The following is a 21,604-nucleotide window of genomic DNA, read 5'->3' as shown; positions in this document are numbered from 1 at the left end:
CCCCTGGCAAAGGGCCGTCATGTACTCACCTGGACTATGGTCCTTCTTCCACTGGGACAACCAAAAGCCCCGAAGTTTGAGATCCTTAAAAATGAGCTGGCTCTGTGGACACAGAAGGACATGTTGGGGCTCTGAGGCCAAGAGCTTCAGATAACCCTTAAGGTACACATTCTCTGAATCCCAGGGACAGGGAAACTGCCTGAGTTTACACAACTGTGGGGTCTGGCCCATCTCCAGGCCGCCCCCTCCCCACCACCAGCTTACCACAGAAGCGATGACAGGCTGCTTGGCCATCCCTCCATAGGTCACCATGGTTCCTCCAGGTCTGAAAAGTCAGAGAACAGAATGGGTGCAGGCAGATTCAGAGCCCTTCTGGAAGCTGTCACAGCGCTTCTATTCCAACCCTAAAGCCTAAACCTTGCTTTCAGAATCCCTGGGAAGGGCCCCAAATACAGGTTCCTAGGTCCCACCCCCGACCTAATGACCTATCCCCCTCCAGATGACCTGGGTGTTTAGGCAGGGATGGGAACCCACTGATATAGCCACCCAGTCAGGCTCTGATGAGCTGCTGCAAAGAAGCATGCTCTCCTGAGAAGAGCTCAAGACCTGAGTTCAGTCTGGCTCCCCTCCACTTATAGGCATGCAACTGTGGGCATGGCATTGACATTGGTCCAGATTGCCAACTTCCTCCTATAACGAGTGGCATGGGATTGCAGTTTGCCTTGGAGGGTGCCCAGAGTGGGGCTGCGCCTGGCTCTGCTGCTTCCTAGACCTGGGGTGGGTGACTACCCTCTCTGGGCCTTGTACAAACAGGATGGGATTAGTACCCCTGGCCTAGGTGGCTGTGGGAGGGTTCCCTCAAGCTCCTGCACAGAGTTCAGTGCATGGTGAACTCCCATTGTTTTCACAGCTCTTTGATCACATGACCCATCTAGCCCGTGAGTTCTAGCCATCTCTATACCCCAGCGCTAGTGAGGGCTAGCAAATACGTGTTAACTACTAGTTTAGGGGATTCCTGCCTCAGCTGGGAAGGGGCCTTTCGGGCACACTCCAGAGGAGTTCCTATGAAAGGGAAAAGAATGGGAGGACATGCACTGTTAACTGTCCACGGTGCGCACCCCCTCAGCGGTGGGATGAGAGGCAACCTCTGCACTTCCAGTTTTCCTTTGTACTTTCATAGGCTTTCAAAATGTTTTGTAACACTCATCATGCTACCTCTAAAATTAGAATCTATTTTTAAAAGCTAATAAAAAATTTAAAAGCTAATAAGCTAGGACTAAGTGACTTATTAAGATGCCCTTAGGTTGTGAATCCTTAACCATTCCCCTCCCAGAGACGAACAAAGCGGGTCCCTCGGGAAAGCACAGCTGGATGGGCTCAGTCACCTGTGATGAAGGCGGCTGAGAGAGGAAGTGCCCAGAGACCTAGGTAGGACTTAACTTTGGCCCCAGTTTCCTACTCAGGCTCCTGCTGACCTGCCTCGGCTCGGCTTGCCTTGGCCTCGGGACTGTTCACCTGAGGGTCCTCCCAGCTCAGGACGCGGGAGCGCCGGCGATCTGGACCTGCAGGGCCGAGGGACTTACGCTAAGTGCCGCAGCAGCTCTGTGGAGCTCTTCCCGCCGACACAGTTGAGAGCGAGCCGTGGCGGAGGCATGTCCTGGAAGATAAGGAACCTGCGGTGAGGGAGCTACCACTCTCCATGTGGCTCTTGAAGCTGCTACGAACAGCATTTCCCAGGCCCATGTGTCAGGAGGGAGTGAAGGAAACGGGATGTTCTTGCCTTACAACTCTTTTTTCCTGCCTGGAATGGCCTTTTCTTTACCAGCCTCGTCCTGTTCTCTGTGTGAGGATTTCATTCAGAGCCCACCTCTGGGAAAGAATACACTGAGGGTACCTACAACCCATTTCCAAGGACTTCCTTTCGCCATGTGCGCCCCTGCTGGGACTGTGAACTCAGTTTCTATTAGACCTACTGCTTCAGAAATGTTGTCCAGAGGGTGTGTTCTTGAGGAGTGTGTGTGTGTTTGGTCGCTCCAGAGTTCAGTGAAAAGAGGCTGTGATGTGGTTTGGTCACTTACTAGGCGTGCTGGGGGTGGAGGTTCTGGAAGGTTCTGAGGCTAGGAGTTCAGAGAGACTGGGACCAGCCCTGCCTCCACCACTTAAGACTGTGTGGTCTTGGTCAAATCCTTTATCTTTCCTGAGTCTGGGTTTCCTCGTCTATAAAATAGATAGTACCTACTTTGTGGAGCTTTTGTGGGATTCTCTGATAAAATGCAAGGTAGGTACCCAGGAAATGTTACTTCTTTTCTTTCTCTTTCCTCTCTGTGCCTCAGTTTCCTCATCTCCTCTCCCAGCGCTGAGATTCACATCGGCTGTGAGGACTGATGTGGACCATCACACATACTCAAAACTGCAAACCACAGGTCTCCCGCCTCCCTCGCAGCACCTGGGTGCTTACTGCATGCCGCCCCCTGGTGGAGGGATGGGCTTTATCCTCCACAAAGAGCCAAGGGAAGATGTGAAGAGGAACAATGGAGCCAGGCCCCAGCTTTTCAAGTTCAAGTCCGCTTTCTTCAGGGGGGCGAGCATGAATGGGGGCGCAGTGTCCCTCATCCTAGGTACCTTAAAGACGTTTTTCATCTCATGTGTCCTCAGCTCCTCTTCTGTGATCACATGCTCGGCCCCCAGGTTCTTCAGTCTGTCCGTCAGCTTCTGGAGGTCAGGTCTGGAAACCAAACATGAACCTCGGTCACATCGGCTCACTTTCTCCACCAAAGGCTCCCGGGACTGCTCGGCCACAGCTGTGACAGCGTGTTTCTTTGCGGGAAGCTGGGATCGGGTTTAAGCCAGGCCTCGAGCAGGGCCTGACCATGCAGTTTCATCGTACTCCAGCGTCTCTTGGCCTCAGTTTCCTCCCTGGCATGAGAGAGCTGGGCTGGGTGGTTTCTACAGCCCCTGCCAGCTCAGGGATGCTGGAAACCATCTGTGCCAGGGAAAAGGCATTTCACTTCCTGATTTCTTCTACAGACACAACAAACTCCACTTCCTTTCTGCCCCCCACCCCCCCGCCCTTTTCAAGGGGCTCTTGAGTGTTGTGCAAACAAACTCCAGCCCAGGAGTGGCTCAGGGACTCCCTGGCCAAGGCAAACAATGATTTTTGTTAGCATAACCGAGGGGATAGAGAACTGAAGGGAGAGTCAATTATCCTAGTAAGACTGGGCTTCTGACAGACACGGCCACACTCGTGGACAGTGAGGCTCAAGGAAACGATGCTATGAGGGAAACAGAACAAGCCGGGAAATGAAGTCTGCTACCGACTTGCTGTGACTCCCTGAGCAAGTTGCCTCCTCTCTCCGAGACTGTTTCATCTGTGAACCAGAGATGGCAAACCTGCTCATCTCCTTCAATCTTTTAATGCACTTCAAAGTACCACACAAATACAAGGGGAAAAAGGGCCCTGGGTTAGACGGTTCACAGAAAAAATAACCCAGCTTAAAACATCCCCAAATATGAACACTGGTTTTGAAAAAACCACACGTTATCACAAGTCCAGTTTCAAATACTCCTAGTGGCCGTCTCCACCTCCTTCCTGTCTTCCCTTCATATTTCAAAGACTCACTCATCCGATAGCCAAAAGCCACCTGGACTTTATTTCTCAAGGCTGACACCCGTCCGTGAGGAAGCTGCCTCCTGCCCAGAGAGGAGGCCCGCTTATGCAAGGGCGCCATCTGGTGGACACGCAGGGATGCGACACGCAGTCAGGATCTGGGATACCGGCTCCCCACGCACCTGTCTCGGACCACATTGATGGTCCTCAGGCCCAGGGCTGCGGCGATCTGGATGACTGCTTGCCCCACGCCACTGTTGGATGCATTCTGGATGACGGAATCTCCTGTGGAGCCAGGAAGAGACTCAAGTCAAGTCCTGGAGACCTGTAATAGGTCAAGGGCTTCCAGCCGGAGACCCTATTATATAAGGCAGGAGATGGCGTGCTTAGGCTCCCAGAGGACCTGGGGCCTGGCTGCTGAGCCTTCTCAGACCTTGGAGTGTTGCTCACTCTTCTCCCAATGCCCCCCAACACCCACACTACCTCCTAAGACTCGGCAACTCAGAGTCTACAGTAGACATGATGTAGAAAACCCCTGCTATGTAAATGAGTTCATGTCCTTCATCCTCCAATTTTTATGTCCTCAAGTCTCTGCTTAGGTTATTTCCTTGGTGTGCAATGCTTGCCTCTTCCTTTCTCCCTGCGTTGTGAAACCCTATTGAAACCCTTTGAAGCGCAGCTTAAGTGTGGCTTCCTTCACGAAGCCTTTCCAGACTCCTCCCACTGTGCTCTGCAGAACTCTGCAGCATCTGTATTAATAACATGGTCTGCCTCATCGCATGCTTGGCTGTATACAGGTCCACCTGTATCGAGGGCTAGCAGCTGGAGGGGAAGGCCATGCCGTATTCCCCTCTCTGTACGGCTTAATCAAGGCGCATTGCCTTGCAATGGGATTAGAGCCACACTGGAGAAACTAGCAGCCCCTGAAACAGGAGCCTATAGTTTGTGGACTAAGCCCAGGCCTGGATTTGGAACTAGTCAATGGGGGAGGCAGCAAGGCATGTTGGGGAAAATGTGGGCTCTGGAATGAGATGGACCTGGGTGTGAGTCATAGCTTCACCTCTGACTGTGATTGAATGAGGTGGGGCCAGTCATGGTCTCTTTGAACCGCAGGTTCCTCCCCCTAAAACAGGAGTCCTCCGAGCATCAATCAGGATGCTCCACATTAAAGTCAATGCCGTCAAGTTCAGGAAGGTGCTCCGTTACCCCTGAAAGGCTATCTGGGTCTTGAAAGGCAGCAGGATCTGGTGCTAGAGACAGAGGACTTCCTGGAGGAAGAACACCCATTCTCCTTAGCCAGGGTCAGCACACGAGTTGTCACTCATTAGTGAGCTATGAAATCAATGTAGTGCGTTGCAAACAGCATTTTTAAAAGTTAAAATAAAGGAAAATAGAATAAAAAACAGCAGAATACATGTACACCACACATAGGAAGGGCACATAGTAAGGGTAAATATGGTTCCATGAAACTCTGGTTATATATATATATATATATATATATATATATATATATATATATATATATAAAGGGTGTCCCAAAATTCACGCAAGAAGTAATTTTGATAGAAAACACAGGTTTATAATTAAAAATTGTAAATTTTTTATTGATTCAAAAAGTATACAGTATAGGGTTATGTATGGAATAGCATATCGGGTAAATGGCCTCCATGGCTTTGCTGGCACATACGCACTCTTTTGTTGAAATTTTCCATGACCGTTTTGCATAAATGTGGCTGAATTTCGATGAGGCTCATTTTCATCTTGATGGCTTGGTTAATCGACAAAATTGTCACATTTGGGGTTCAGAAAATCCACAAGTGATTGTTGAGAAACAAATGCATCCACAACGTGTCACTGTTTGGTGCGGATTTTGGGCTGGAGGCATCATCGGACCATTCTTCTCCGAAAATGCGGCTGCTCAGGCAATAACAAAAGAGTGCGTATGTGCCAGCAAAGCCGTGGAGGCCATTTACCCGATATGCTATTCCATACATAACCCTATACTGTATACTTTGTGAATCAATAAAAAATTTACAATTTTTAATTATAAACCTGTGTTTTCTATCAAAATTACTTCTTGCGTGAATTTTGGGACACCCTTTATATATATTCATGTGTCTATGTGTTAGATTTCAATGTGGGTCAAGATTATAAGTTTAACATTGATCTAGCCTAGGCCACACCAGCTCCAACACAGGAAAGAGGAGATGCATATTGGGCACCTGAGGTAGGTGGTGTCAGAATGCCCTGCTGTGTCCACCAGAGAGGTGGCCCAAATCAGGGATGGCCTGAAGGGATGAGATGCAGGTGACCAATGTGTTTGCTGTACTAGAACTTGAGCAAAGGTCCCTGGTCACACCTGCTGGCTTTCTCCACTATGGGTTGCTAGGACTGCTCTGCTCTCGCTTTGTGGGAAGCTGGGGCTGGTTTTCAGCCAGCCTTGGGCAGCAGAGGCCACCATATTCCAATATCTGGCCTCAGTTTCCTCCTTGGCATAACAGAGCTAGCCTGGGTGACTTCCATGGCCATACCAGCTTGCGGATATGCATCGTGTGCAAGGTAAACCTCCCACGATGGGGCATGAGAGTTGGTGGGTAACCTGCTGCCACTGAGGTTAGTTCTGAGATGGGTTCTATGAGGGTCGTTAGAGGGCTCCCAGCAGGACTCCCATTTCGCCCACAGCACCAACCAGCCTTCACTGGCTTCTCCTCCTTCCCTGACTCACTCTCCCCACTCCCTCACTCCCTCACTCCTGCTTCCTGGGACCACCTCCTCAGTGAACTGCGTGCCCCTGTCCTTGCCTCAGACTCTGCTCTCAGGGAACCCCAAATAAAGCACCTGGTTTTGTCTCTTCCTTGCTAAATGATCTCCCACAAATAATTTACCTCTCTGGACCCGTTTCATTTATAAAAGAAAGGATAAGAGAAGCAGTGTGGTTACTGCACTATATGCCCTGTGCTATGTGTCACACTGCAATGTTTCAGCTAACCCTCAAAATTCCTATTCTCTGTTTTACAGATAAAAAAAAACCCTAATGTTTTGAGAGGTCAGCTCACACAGGTAGTGTAAGGTGAAGCTGGGGTTCAGACCTAGGTTGTTAGCCTGGGGCTTGAGCTCTTAACCAATGGTACCAACCTCACTGCACTGCTTTGACTATCTGAGGCATTCAATGTGGTAATGCTTGTAAAGGCATGCGTGTGAACTGGAAAGTGCTATATGAACGCTGAGTGGAATTACTAAGTTCAGCATTTTACTGAAAACACAGGGACTGTGTCTATCTTGTCTGGCTTTGTATCCCCAGAGCTTAGCACAGCTCGATATGTTTTCGCTGAATGACAGATTCCATCCCAAGCTCTGGGAATGTGATCCTTCAGCAGTTTTCCAGAATATAGTATTCCTCATGAGGTTTCAGCATCTTTTCTAGGAACCAAACTAACATCTTTCTAAGCAAAAGCAACAACAACACATTCACCCAGGTTAGGGGCCCTGTCTTCCTCTTCCGGAAGTTCCCATGGCTTCAGGGTCAGGAACTTGGGGTCCCAGTCTGGAGATCCTGGCCGCCCCTCCCACCTGCAGGTTCCCACCTGGCTGCAGCTGCTCAAAGTCCTTCAGCATCCTGTAGGCCGTGCAGGGATTGACACCCAGGGTGGCAGCACTCTGAAGAGGGATGTCACTTGGAACTCCGATCAGTGCTTCCTCGCTGAACACGGCCTCGGTCCGCCAGGTTCCTGAGTCAAGAGATGAGTTCAGGGCAGTGAGGAACCCCTCTTCACACTCAACCCCAGTCCACCCTCCTCAGTAAATGGGCACTAGGATAGCGGACTTCAAAGAATGCTTAGCGGACAAAGGAAATCTCGAAGTCCTTTTGAATGTCTCTGAGTCCTCAGGAGAATTAAGGTGTAGATTTTGTTATTCTTCTGTTAGTTACCATTAGATTTAGCTAATGTCACCCAGCAGGTGACTAAAGATCTCAAACTACTGGACTCTGAGGGTAAGACAGTATCATCACTACCAGGAAGATGAGAAAAAGAAGCCCTTGTTTTCCTCCTCGGTCCTCCTTCTTCTCACCTAGCGCACCTTGACTTGGGGTGGGAAAAAGCATGAAGGTCTAAGTCAAAGGCCTAGGTTTGGGATCTGGTTTTGTTAGTCTGCTAGTTTGAGCAAATCCCTAAGCCACTTGAGTTTTGGTTACTCTTAAAATAAATGACATTGGGAAGAAGAGCCTGACAGGCTTCCTCCGAGAGCTGTTGCTCAAATCAAATGATTTAAGGGTAATGAAAAAATCCTGTAAACTGGAAAGAAATGACCAATCAGAACCCCCAGCCCACATTCCAGTTCCACACAAAAGAACTGTCAAATGTCAGTACTGAGAAGACCCTTAAGAGAACAACGTTCAACCTCCTCATCAGCAGGGCAGGAATCGGAGGGAGTGACTTGCTCCCTTCCAGCCACAGATACCTGCCCCACACCTTCTAGGAGCCAGACACTTGCACAACACAGACACATTTCTTACGCCAAGGAGCCTCCTTCCTTCTAGTGGAGAACAAGTGAGAAACAAACAAGCAAATACAATAATTATAAATTATATAGACAGAGTTACAGCAGTGAGATTATTTTAGATAGGAGTCAGGCAGGGACAGCTTCTCTGAGGAAGTGACAGGCTAAGGGCGAAAGGACAGGGATGTTAGCCACTCAAGAACATCCCAGGCGGAGGAGAAAGCATATGCAGAGACTTTGAGGCAGGGCAGATAGAAGAGTGGAACTGGAGGACAGTGACGGGAAGAGTGGTTAAGATGTGGCTGAGGTGTCATCGGCTAAAGGAGTGTTTTATAGAATTTCATGACCTGGACCCATAGGAACCATGAGTTATGTTGTAACTCAGTACATACACATATATGAATATCTATTGATCTATCATCCATATCTGTGTGTGTATATCTATCTCAGAAGCCAAATTTTTCATGGAACAATATTTATCCTACTGGCTTATTCTTTATTCTATTCTGCTTGATTTTAGTAAAAAAAAAAAAAATTCTGTTTGCCACTCACTCGATTGATTTTGCTAATGGGTCACAACCTGCAGTGTGAAAACCATAGCTCTCAGGGTCATGGCATGGAGAACAGATTTTATTTTGGTGAATGGGAAGTTTCTAATGAGCTTTAAGGGCACTCTGAGGCCATCGGATTTATGCTTTAAGGTCACGGTGTGGCTGTGAGGAAAAGACAGTGGGGTGGCGAGGGACAGAGTGAAATGCGGAGGCCCAATAAGAAGGCTTTTGCAGGGGTTGAGATGTGAGACGATGGTTCCTAGACCAAGACTTCGGCCATGGGGATGAAGGAAAGTAGATGGATTCAAATTATCTGTTGAAGATGAGTCAAGAGGGGTTGATGGGCATTGAGTGAAGGGTGATGGGTGCTCAGCGCTGCAGCAGGATCCCATGTATAGCAGAGGTGAAGAGGACAGACCTTGGAGTCAGACAGATGCAGATTCAAGCCCTGGCTCTGCCAAGTACTCGCAAGGTGACTTAGGGAAACCACTGGGAGCCTGTTGGCTCAGTGTCTGAGGGCTGTGCTGTCTCAGGGCCCTGGGCCCACACTTCCAAAGCTCTGTGTGCACTCATCCGGTTGCTGGGATTCGAACAGTATCCTGGTACCACATGTCCCAGGTGGGGAGTAGGGGGCAGCCTAGGCGATTACTAATTGTGCTGCAGGAGGGGAGAAACAACGTGGGCTTTAGGAAACAGGAACTGGGGGTGGGAGGCAGCAACACTACTCAAGGCTGTGTCAATCCCAGAGTAGATCTGTGGTTGAGAAATAAGAGGCTACAAAGCTGAAGGGTTCCTTTGGGATCCAGGAGGTGCCTTGGCATTCTCTGGGCTTCACCCAGCCTGGTTTTAAAATCTTCACTGTCCTCTTCATAAGCATCACCCCCTTCATCTTAGCCATCACTTACTGTACTCTGTGCCAATCATTTAGTGTATGGCTTTAACGCATGAAATCAAGGGGATCTTCTAATTCCCCTTAATGTCACGACAATGGATATTCAGCCGTTGACATGGATTTCCGGGGCCTGGCTGTCCCTAATCCTCTTCTCAAGAGGACCTGGGTGGGATGGGGACAGCACCCATGGTCAGCCCCAGGGGCTGTCGGGGATTTAAAGGAGAAACCCTTAGGCTTTGGCGTTGGAGAGACCTGCTCTGCCACCCACTAGTGGTGTGATTTAAATTTCTCACTTCACTTTCTTGGATTTTAGTAAAAAAAAAATTCTGTTTGCCACTCACTCGATTGATTTTGCTAATTGATTTTCACTTTTCCTGAGCTATGAGATGCAGAGAATAGCACTCACGTTGTAGTGTGAAGATGAAATGTGATGGCATTTGTACACACTATCACTGTGCCTAGTATGTAGAAGGTGTGTAACACCCCTTGGTTCCCTTTACTGGTCCTAAGTCCCATGCCCTTGCTCTGAGGATAGCTATTCCTCACGCATGTGCAATGGACCCTTAACCATCTCCATCATCTAACGCAGGTCAGCAAACTATGGCCCACAGGCCAATCTGGCTCACCGCCTGTTTTTGTAAATAAAGCTTTATTGGAACACAGCCAGACACACTTCTTTTGTATTGTTTATGGCCACTTAGAATGGCAGACTTGAGTAGAGGTAGATGGTTGCAAAGCCTAAAATATTTACTAATTGGCCATTTAAGAAAAAGTCTGCCAACCCTGATCTAATGCATAGAGAAATTGAGTGTTTGCAAAGGTCACTGCATGTATTGCCTCAGTTGAGCTGGGTAAGAGTTAGCTGAGATATGCAAGGCAACGGCTATTAGCTCCATTTTAGAGATGAGGAAACTGAGGCTCAAAGTAGTTGTGACTTAAGATCATACAGGACAGGTGGAAGGAGAACCTGCATCTGATTCCCAGGCCAGGGCTCCTTCTCCTGCCCCGTGCTGCCTCAGCAGGGTTTCCAGTGAGAAAGTCAGTTCGCATATTCTCTGGCCCAGCTGCCCTGGGGACTATTTGGGTTGCATGTGGGAAAAATCTGGCTATGGCCACAGCAACAGCTAAGCAGCTCAATACCATGAAAAGATGACCAAGATTCAGGCCGCTGAGCACTTATCTGCCTACTGATTGCCACTCTTAGTAAACTGCAGTCTTAACTAGAAGAAAGACCGTGTCTGTTCACTGCTGTATGCTAGAGCCCAGCACACTACAGATGTTCGTAAAATGTTTACTGAATAAACTGAGCTAATTATAGTCCTGATAATTATAAAACCCTCATCCTCTCTGACTGGCACCTGGTTTAAAAGACACTCCTTTTCCCAGGGAGAAGTCCCTGTTCTGGCTACCACCACCACCACCACCCATGAAATTACCCACACACCTGGCAGATGTCCTTTGTTCCTCTCTCCAAACATAATTACCAAGCTCTTAAATCCACCGTCTTCTCCAGTCCCATGGAACTGTCTTTTCAGACACTCATCATCTGCAGCCTGAATGTTCAGCCCCCTCCTTGCTGGCTTCCTGCCTCCACGGGGCCCCTGGCCTTCCTGAGCCCGCTCTGCACTGCACAAGTCTGATCAAACCAGTCCTCTTCTTAACTCTTCATCAGGCCCCTCTGACCGTGGACGTGAGCCCTCCACGACTGGGCTCCAGCCCACCTCTCCAGCCTCATCTTGCTCCTCCACCATCCCTCCCTTGACCCAGCCAAACTGAGCTACCTGTAGTTTTGCTGGTGCCTGGCCTTCTGCCATCGCCAGACCTTTGCATGTGCTGTACTCCCTGCCTGGGACGCCCCTGCTCACCAGCCCACTGACTGCACTTCTACTCAGTCTTCCAGACCCAGTTCCAGCAGCATTTCTCTGGGAAGCCTTTCCTAAAGCTGTTCACGATAGGGGACTCCTGCCTTTGCGTCCATCCTGTGGTTGTAGCACTTATCATACAGCATTGTATTAAGGGCTGTTCCAGGCCTAGAGCACTTTGCCGGCAGAGACTGTCTGACCCACCACGTGTGCCCTGCCCTCAGCAGGGGGCTGGCCCAGGACACCAGTCAGTATCCAGTGAATCCTCGCAGCCCTGTTTGCTCACACAGCCAGGCTTTCCCTGTCAGGTGCTGTTGAAGAGGGTGCAGCACTCTTGGCAGCTTTCCTGATCTCAGGGAAGCAAACAGCTTCTAATAGACTTCTGTTACCATTTTTTTTTCCTGCCAGATACCTTTTTCTTTCTAGAACTACCCCTTCCTAACCTCTGTACCACAGAGGTGGGCAAGAGACTCCACTAAGCCAGTGGTCGGCAAACTGCGGCCCCTTGAGTGTGGCTCTTCCACAAAATACCATGTGCGGGCACGCACATACAGTGCGATTGAAACTTTGTGGCCACACTCAAGAGGCCAAAGAGCCGCATGTGGCTTGCGAGCCGCAGTTTGCCGACCACTGAACTAAGCAATTGGAGTGGCCCACCCCATGACCTTGGGATGGATTCATGGATGGCCAGGGACCCAGGCAGAGTTGGCGAGAGCCCTTCTGGGGGATGGATATGGTTGTGCTGAACGGACTGTGGAGGACGTACGTGCGCATCTGTTTGTTCTCAGGATGATGGAAACCTCAGGCAGCTGGTGGCCATCTATGCAAGGGCTATGGCAGGGTGGGTTGGAATCTTAGCCCCACCACTTACTGGCTAGATGGCCCTGGGCAAGTTGCTTCATTCTTTACATTTATTACTATCGCATCTGCAAAATGGGAGCCACAGTACCCACCTCATGTGGGAATAATGACTTAATATATGTAAAGTGCCTGGTGGAAAGGGATGGTCAATACATATTTGTTGCTATCACTATATCACTGTGTGGGGAGATCCCACCTGAGAACTAAGGAGAACAAGAAAAAGTCAGAGCTCTGATATCATTGGGGTCCCTGGGTCCAGCTCTGCCTGATGCTTTCCATCTCTTGTACTTCCTAGTTCCACACACCGATTAACTTCTTTTTTCTGTAAAGCAAGTCTGAGTTGACTCTCTGTAAGTTATAACCCATAGAGTCCTAACAGAGGCGACAAGAGCCTGGTGAGCTCTCCTTCAGTTTGATGTTTAAGTCTGGGCAAGGGCTTCTTCTCAAGCTTCAGGTCCTCCTGTGTCCCATGGGATGGATGTCTGTCCTGCTTCTCTCCCGTGGCTGCTGTCAGGATCCGTCTTTATAATGTTTGTGCCTCAAAAACCATCAGGTGTTAACTAGCTCAGCAATGACTCCTTGCTCTATGTAAAAGAAGACCCCAACTCTCAACGTGGCTTTCTCAGGGCCGCCCTCATGTGGCCCCATTATTTTGTGACCCTCTGTCTCACTTCTGCTACCCTCTCCCAGGTGCACATCCTCTGCGGAGGCCACACGGGATTGCCCACCACTTCCCAAACTCAGCTTTGTGCTTTTGCTCGTTTGTTTCCTCTACATGCAACCATTTTGGCTCATTTCCATCTAACAACATCCATCTACCCAAGGTCAGTTCCAATGCTCCTCCTCCAGGAAGTCCTGGTCCCTCCCCATGACTTCTCTCTCTCCCACACTCAGGCGCACAGAGCAGCCAGAAGTGTCTTCTGCTTCCTGGGAACCGGTAGCACTCCCTTTACTGAGCTTATTGGTTTGAAGATTTCTTCAATCAGTCCTTAACCTCCTGGAGGGCAGATGTTGCCTTGCTTCCCTCATTGTACCTTACCGCAGGGACTTAGGGATGTAGGGATCCAGACAATCACAGCTCCAATCAGCACCGGCCCACGGAGATGGGAGAGCCGGCACATCACCTCCTGCTCTCCTTATTCGAGCGATCCCACCCCTCTGGAGGTAGGGTAGGTATAGGGACTTAATAATAAGCCCTGCATCACTTAGTTCCGCTGAGCCGATGAGCAACTCTCTACAGTGTGGGTAAAATAGGATCTGGAACAACGAAAGGCTGCTGAGACCTGGAGAAACTCACCCAAACCAGCAGTTGCTGGAATCACCCAGTCTCCTGGCTTCACCCCAGTCACGTTGCTGCCCACTGCTACCACCTGTCCGACACCTTCGTTCCCTCCGACAGCCGGCAGCTGGGGAAGGAGGCCGTAATTACCTGAGGGACAAGAGCACAGAGGGTCATCCAACAAGGCGCAGGCGGTGAGAGTATGGCCTCTGGAGTGAGACCTAAGCCCAATCTGGGTTCTGCCTCTGACCAGCTCTGAGCCTTAGTTCCTACACCCGTAAAGGGGACAATGCTCCTTTGTTTTCGTGGTTACCAGGAAGACTGACTAGATGGAAGGCTGGCTAAGATAATGTGTGCAATGAGCCCAGCATTTTACAGGCACATCACTGTGGTTGCTTTACTCCTACTGCAACCTCCCTAACGCTTGAAAAGCCTCACACCCAGGGAGGGGAGGCCAGGGGGGCTCCACAGTCTGCAGAAGGCACATCTGGAGAACAGCTGCTGCTAATCACAGGAATTTCACACCCACACCTGAGGAGGAATGAAAATGAGGTGGTGGCTAAGCAAAAGAAAAAAAAAAAACCCAGCCAATTAACATAAGCCACAGAAACCAAGGTTACCTTGGATCATATTTATGTCAGATGGATTGATAGGGGCCGCCAGCATCTTCACATGGACGTCTGATCCGCCCACAGCAGCTAGCTCCAGGTTCTTCAGTCTAAGCACAAAGCCAAAGAGAGATGTTAATGCCACTCAGGCTAGACCGGGCATATTTTTTAAATTTTTAATTAATCAATTAACTAATTAAATCCTCACCCAAGGATATTTTTTCCCATTGATTTTCAGACAGTGTGGAAGGGAAGGAGGGCGGGGAGAGAGAAACATCGATTGGTTTCCTCCTGCACGCGACCTGATTGGGGCCGGGGATGGAACCTGCAACCTAGGTTCGTGCCCTTGACCAGGAATCGAACCTGAGACCCTTTGGTGGGCAGGCCAATGCTCTAACCACTGAGCAACCTACCAGGGCTAGATGGGGCATCTTTTGCTCAAATCATCTCCCCAGAGTAGGTCAGTCAGCAACATTGTTTGAGCTGCCATTGTGTGCCCAGGAATTCCGGTTTTGTTAGAAAAGAGAAAGGAGCTGTCAGGAATTAGCACAGGACTGCGAGGGGGAAATCCCTAGTGACCTCTCACCTTCGCTGTCCACTCTAGGACAGAAGAGAGTTAAAAATCCCCCTGGCCTGCTTATTGATCACCTGGTGTGCTTACTAATACCGGTTCTCAGGCCCCGCTCTGACCCGCTGAACCAGAATCTCCAGATGGGGGCACTCCGACTAGTTCCTAGGGCGGGCACACCTGGGACACCCTGGGCTGGTCCTTTGTTCTCCACTTTCTTTCCCCCCATAAAACACACAGGGAGAGGAGAGGGCGGGGGAAGTAGAGAGATGGCCTGTGTAGGTCAGAAAGGACTCCCTGGGTGGCTATGGCTCACCCCCTGGAGCGGTGCTTCTTCTGGATGAGGATCCTGGCCTGTCAGAAAGGATGCTGGACAGAGCTGAGCATCCTGGGTGTGAAGCCCTGCCATGCACAGCTGCCACCCCAGCAAGTCTCTTTCCTGCTTGAGGCCTCTGTGTCTCCATTGGTAAAAGGGGGGGAGGTGCTGGTGGTTTGCACTCCATCACTTCCAATAGCATCTCCCACTTCAAGTCTATGTGATAACTACCCTCTTTGGTCTCAGTGGGCCCTGGACACCTCTGGGACTTTGGTTCATGGGTAAAACGCCAACGGGCTTTCGAGGAAGGCCTGTGACAATGTCCATGTGTTATTTTTGTTTTTTTAGAAAGGAGACCTTACAACCAGCAAGCACTGATCAGTGTACTGAACTGGTGGGTCCTTGTGACTATTACCACCGGACTCCTTGTCCTTCTCCACATGCCCCCGACTTCACATCTGCAATGCTTTCTCTGCCCAAATGTACTTGTTGAGCAATATTTCTCTTCATTTTTACTTAATAAAGGCACACAGAACTGCCAACCAGGGACTCTTAGCACTGGGCAACAATGCCGCCACACTAAACTGATGTAACTATCCACTTCCTGTGAAATCTGACCTTTTAATTATATCCGAGGCTCCATCTTGGGGTAAAGTGTGATTTTCAAGAAATGTCTTATATTAATAGTAAATTAATGGTGGCAGGTATTTATTACACAATGTCCCGCGCTGAAGGATCTGATGTAAGATGTAACACTCCTGCGAGGAAAGTATTAATACTTCCATTTTTTATATATAGATACTTTTTTTACCCTCACCTGAGGATATGTTTTATTGATTTTAGAGAGAGGAAGGGAAAAAGAGAGCGTAAGAAAGAGAGAGAGAGAGAGAGAGAGAGAGAGAGAGAGAGAGGAAGAGAAAGAGAAGAGAGAGAAACATCGATGTGAGAGAGAAATATCAGTTGCCTCCTGTACGCACCCCGACTGGGGTTTAAACCTGCAACCTAGGTATGTGCCCTGACCGGGAATCGAACCTGCAACCTTTTGGTGTACTGGACGACACTCCAACCAACCGAGCCACCCAGCCAGAGCAATATTTCTATTCTATCAAAGTAGGAAATGGAGGCTGCCAGCGATTATGGAATTGACACAGGGTAAGATAACTGGTTCGTAGCAAGGTTTCTCTTCAAAGTCAGCACTCTTATTTACCTTCCTCTGTATCGGTATCCTGAAATTAGTGTGGGAATCCACATGACTGCCCACAGGACCCCTGGAGAGCTAGGGATCCCAATCTGGAAATCCCTGTACCAGATTATGACCAATTTTTTTTTTTTAATTCTCACTGGAGGATATTTTTCCATTGATTTTTAGAGAGAGAGAAAGAGAGAGGGAAAGACAGGGAGAAATATTGATGTGAGAGAAACACATATCAATTGGTTGCTTCCTGCATGAGCCCTGACAAGGGCCTGGGCCAGGGAGGAGCCTGCAACTGAGGTACAAGCCCTTGACCGGAATCAAACCTGGGACCCTTCGGTCTGCAGGCCGATGCTCTATCCATTGAGCCAAACTGGCTAGGGCCAGATTATGACCAAATTAAGGGGGGCCATTCCTCACCATGATTGAGAAACAGCTAGCTATAAAAAACCAAAATAGAAATAGTCTCTACAGAAAGTGGTTAACTAGGAAGAAGTTGATGACCAGGGCAGAGAGAATTAAGAAAGGGATTTCCCCTCCTTTTTAGGTAAATATTAAGGAATGCATGTATTTATACAGCTGGAGGAGGGGGGATCCTTGTAACAGTAATAACAATAATAACTACTGTTTGAGTGCTTACCAGCGAGTCACTCTTCTAAGTGCTTTCCATGCCAGCTTCCTACTATTATTCTGATTTTATGCCTGAGGAACAAAGGCACAAAAGAGGTAAATGACTTGCTCAAGGCCACCAAAAGCAGTAAATGGCTGATCTGATGTGAACCTGGCAGTCTGATGCTAGAGAAGCCAGATGGTTAGTGGCTTCCCCCCACCAAGCAGAGGGCAGCCAGGCGAGCACCAGCCAGGAGCGGTGTGCGGACTCGATCCTTGCTGGACGGGCCTGGGAAGGCAGAGAGGTCCGCAGCTCCCCCGCTGGCTAAGCAGGGAGGCATATGCCAGGCCATGGTGTTTCTCTGTGAACGCACGTATAAGCCTGCACTGCAAAGAAACACCCTGCCCAGAGCACATGGACTGGGGACTAGGGCCCCTCGGTGTTATCTGTACTGCTTCTCTTGCATTTTCACAGATGATCCGTTTTCCTGTAAGCTGAAAAGTCCATGCACTCAACTTACTTAAGGACATGTTTTTTCTGCACTGTCTATATGTTCTTGCCTCAGCCCAGAATTTCTTTTCCACAGCTTCTCTATGAAGTGAAAAATTCCATTCACCCTTTAAAACCCAATTCTAATTTACTTCCCCTAAGACAGTGGTTCTCAACCTTCCTAATGCCGCGACCCTTTAATACAGTTCCTCATGTTGTGGTGACCCCCAATTTCATTGTTACAAATTGAACATAATTAAAGCATAGTGATTAATCACAAAAACAATATATAATTACATATGTGTTTTCCGATGGTCTTAGGCGACCCCTGTGAAAGGGTCGTTCGACCCCCAAAGGGGTCACGACCCACAGGTTGAGAACCGCTGCCCTAAGACATCTTTTTTCACTCTTCTTGGCCCTGGAGAAAGTCACGTGCTCTATCCTGCATGCTCCCAATCACAGTGATCATACCATGAGACCATCTTACCCGAGTTCATGGCTTTTTAGTTTATGAAGTCTTTTTTCAATTGATCATAAGGTATAACTTCACATTTCTTTTCCAAAACTCTTGGGGTGAGATGTATGTACTTCAGGGTTCTGAATCATGTATTATCTACACCCTACGTGGGGGCTGGGGCAGCATTCTATGATCAGACACATTGTTTTCCAGCAAAACGTATGAATCATCACACTAAGTAGAATGAATAATGACCATATAAAACTTCATGTGAGAGATCAGGTTTTGCCTCCAAAGGAGTTATGCAAAAACAAAAACATTTAAAAAAACCAAGGGTCAGTTTTCAGAGCTTTTTGGATTTTGGAGTTGCAGATATGAACTCGGAACTGGATCCAGGTCTTCCAGACTCAGTTCAGTGCCCTTTTTACTGACCTAGTTTTACAGTCAGAATAGTCAGAATGTGTATGCGTGTTGTCTCCCTGTTAGATTGTGAGCTCACGAAGGGCCGAGAACTTTCAGTCTTAGCACAGTGCCTGCGACCAAAACAGTGCTCAACGCTTCCTAAAGAAATGATCCAAGTTTCTCCTCTAGAAGTACCAGTCATTTAGGGGAGAGACTCAAACTAGGGGAGAGACTCAAACCACAGGGACTTAGCTATTGAGGCTTGTATTTCTCTTCCTGGTTTTGGGCTGTTTAGGACAACACACCTAAAGGATGGGTGCAGATAAACAATGGAGATGATCCTCAAGAGTCCGGTCTAAGCAAAAACCCTCGACTGTTTTCCTCACAGGAAAGTTCAGCTTGCATTTGCAATAAAATTGTACTTCTGAAAAGTCTAGATGACCACGGTCAAGATGAGAATATAGGTAGACTCAGTTCATGGATTTGGATCGAAATATGCAGTCCGGGTTTGAATCCTGCCTTGGTCAGTTACCAGCTACATCAACCTCAAAATACTTGTCTGTGAAATGGGGAGAACACTAGAACCTCCCTCACAGGGTTGAGTTAATGTACATAAAGCATTTACTGGAGTACCTGACACACAGTAGATGCTGAAGGGCAACTGCTATCAGTCCAAGGAAGCCTCTGACACAATTAGCCGGCTATACCTCTGGAAAGAATCACTGAATCACTGAAAGGAAGACAAATTTTTTGGAAAACTCAAGTAAATTTAATTCAACAGATATGTACTGACAGTCCTACTAAGTGTCAGATGTGGTACCAAGGGGTTTAAATATGAAAAAGTAACATCTGTCCCGGAGCTTGACGGTGTAGGGCAGTGATTCCCAAAGTGGGCGCTACCGCCCCCCGGTGGGCGCTGCAGCGATCCAGGTAGGCGGTGATGGCCACAGGTGCATTTGGGGGCGATGAGTAACTGCTATTAAAATTAAAAAAAAATTAATTTCCAGGGGCTGAGTAATATTTTTTCTGGAAAGGGGGCAGTAGGCCAAATAAGTTTGGGAACCACTGGTAGGGGCTCACACCTGGGAGAAGTGCTGCCTCAGAGGCAGGCTTGTGCTGGAGCTGACTGAGAGTTTAACTGTCTGGGGAAGAAAACAAATGTGAGCAAAGGGGCTTTGGAAGAAGTGATACCTTAGCTGCAGCTTGAAGGATAAACAGGAGTTTACTGGGGGGACCGAGAGAGGAAGGAAGCTCTCCTGCCAGAGAGAATGGCAAAGAATCTGACCTGACAGACCAGGCTACAGGTGCAGCCTGGACTGGAGCCCCGGGAATGGGCAGGACCGGACCACCTAGAATCTCTTAAATAAGAAGCGGCACTGATGTCACTTGTCCAACTCCACATGGGAGTTGTGGGAAGTCTTTGATAGCTCCTGGGCTTTTGGCTTGGGTAACTGGATGGTGACAGAGGGAGGGAGGAAGAGTGGTTTGGGGTGGGGAGGAAGCTTGAGGCAGGCTGGTACGGAGCAGAGGGAGCCTGGGCTAGACACAGAGCGGAGTCAGCTGTGTTTGTACGTAGAGTCTAGGGTAGCAGGTAAACATATTTTGGGTGACGGCTGGACAATTAAACGACAACTAATGTTGATAGTTTACTGGGCTCCAGGCATTGTGCTTAACATTTTATGTACCCAATGCTGTCTAGTCCTCAAAACACCGACCTGGAGGATGTTATCAAACTAATTTACATAGAGGAAACACAGGAGTAACTTGCCCAAGGTTAAACGGTTAGACTTGATCTGAAGCCGGATTCCAAAGCTCAGCCTGCTGAACACTGAGCCGGCATCCCTCCGCTGTGTTTGTGGAATTCTTGTCCCGAGAGACATTATTAGGTATTCCCTGGGGTCCAATATGTTTGGAAAACGCTGCCTCCGAAAGCCCTTTCAGACTGCACATTAGAGTCATATAGGCTCTGAGAAGCCCTCCAGTAAAGAAACCCACGTGGCTTTGAACAATCAGAGCTCCCAGTTAACTCAGCTGGGAACACTATTTTCACAGCACAGCGAATAACTGCCTGGCTCCAGACGGTGGCTTGAGAAGTGCTGTACTGGGCCGCCACTCGCTCCCTGTTCTCTTCTCTGTCTTCTGGGCAGCCTAGCTGCTCTGCCAGGTGAAGTTCACAGACGTCGGGGGAAGGGGAGTGTGAGGGGATGAGGACCTAGGTCCTAGGAGATGGGAAGTTGAAACTGCAAACACAGGTGGGTGAGGGCGGCAGGCAGGCCCGACACAGGCTGCCCGCCTGGGGGAAGGTGTGTTGGTCCAGCTGCCTCTCACCGGGGAGGCCAGCCCCAGCCTGCCCCATGGAATGCCATCAATACCAGACACCGCTGTTCCTGCAGAGTTCTAACAGGTCGTCAAGGATACCATTCTGCAGAGACAGGAAGGAAAACGGGGCGAGTCTGAATTCCAGGAGTTGGACTGCTGGTATGATAGTCATTTCTTCCTTTTTTTTTTAACTCCCCAAAGGAACTGGTGGCTGTGTTGCGGAGAGCAAACGAGGCACCCAAACACAGCCTGGCTACACCTCAAGTCACTTCCCCTGGACGGTCAGGGTCTTCCCTTGTGAGCGTAATGGTGCCATGCAACTCAGCGGGATGTCCCTGTCTCCACGCAGCAGATCCCAGACCGGATAAGGTCACAATGGCTCCTTTGAGGCCGAGGCTGTACACCTGTGATGCCATCTGAACTACAGGGGAGACAAAAGCAGGCAGAAGAAAGAGCCTTTTGAGAGGGGGAAAAAGAGGCCAGCGCTCTGGGGACTGCCTCAGTTATATTTGCTGTGTAAGGCGAGCACCAGCCAGCGCCGCTAGAGTATCTTTCCCGCCTTCTGCATTTAATTAGCAACCATTTGTACTATCTTGCATCTTCCACTCAGTCACCTTAAACTGGTCAATATGATTCTGAGCAGAAAGAACAGGGAGGGAGACAGCCATAGAACACTGAGACTTTCTCATCTGTTCATTACACAGAGCCAAGAATGTGTGTCCCGTCACCAGGCCACGCTGGGTGTAGGTAACCGACACCTCGTGTGGCTCTCCCCAGTCTGTCTGCAGCCTCCACGGCCACAAACAAGCCTTCTTCTGTGACTGGGTCAAATGCCTGGAGTGCTGGGTACATTGTTCTGAGATTTGATTAATAATTAATAAGCAGAACACAATTGGGAAATCAGGGAGGAATGAAGTTTTTCAGCTCAGCCCCAGCAGGGGATGCCGGCGACCTGGACTGGGGGGCTCTAACAGAGTCCCCAGCCCTCATGGTCTGCTGTCCCTGAGCAGAGCTCCTTGTTCCGTGTTTCCTGAGGTGCCAGCGGTACCTGCTTGCTCTCTGAGACTCTGCTGGCTTCCCTGACTCAAAGTAAT

At 49.1% G+C, this 21,604-nt stretch overlaps 1 protein-coding gene across 5 annotated transcripts in view; it reads right to left on the bottom strand.

The window, feature by feature from the left end:
- The window catches only part of MECR (mitochondrial trans-2-enoyl-CoA reductase), a 29,371-nt gene that overhangs the window by 1,702 nt on the left and 6,065 nt on the right, over positions 1 to 21,604 (bottom strand). For 3 of the 5 annotated variants that reach the window (XM_006097236.3, XM_006097237.3, XM_023761020.1), the window contains exons 2-9: positions 14,170 to 14,267; positions 13,568 to 13,699; positions 7,192 to 7,335; positions 3,790 to 3,892; positions 2,623 to 2,725; positions 1,584 to 1,657; positions 265 to 325; positions 30 to 102 (exon numbers count right to left, since the gene is read on the bottom strand). In XM_006097236.3, the coding sequence (XP_006097298.1) occupies positions 30 to 102; positions 265 to 325; positions 1,584 to 1,657; positions 2,623 to 2,725; positions 3,790 to 3,892; positions 7,192 to 7,335; positions 13,568 to 13,699; positions 14,170 to 14,267 (788 nt within the window). Of the gene's footprint in view, positions 1 to 29; positions 103 to 264; positions 326 to 1,583; positions 1,658 to 2,622; positions 2,726 to 3,789; positions 3,893 to 7,191; positions 7,336 to 13,567; positions 13,700 to 14,169; positions 14,268 to 16,873; positions 16,936 to 18,824; positions 18,878 to 21,604 lie in introns of those variants that run through there. The other 2 variants (XM_014463029.2, XM_023761021.1) reach the window with 2 other exon arrangements.

Source organism: Myotis lucifugus, unplaced genomic scaffold (genome assembly GCF_000147115.1).
Source record: "Myotis lucifugus unplaced genomic scaffold, Myoluc2.0 scaffold_197, whole genome shotgun sequence".
Classification (NCBI taxonomy): domain Eukaryota; kingdom Metazoa; phylum Chordata; class Mammalia; order Chiroptera; family Vespertilionidae; genus Myotis; species Myotis lucifugus.
The sequence above is the reverse complement of the archived record's forward strand: the minus strand, read 5'-3'. Positions and strand labels throughout refer to the sequence as shown.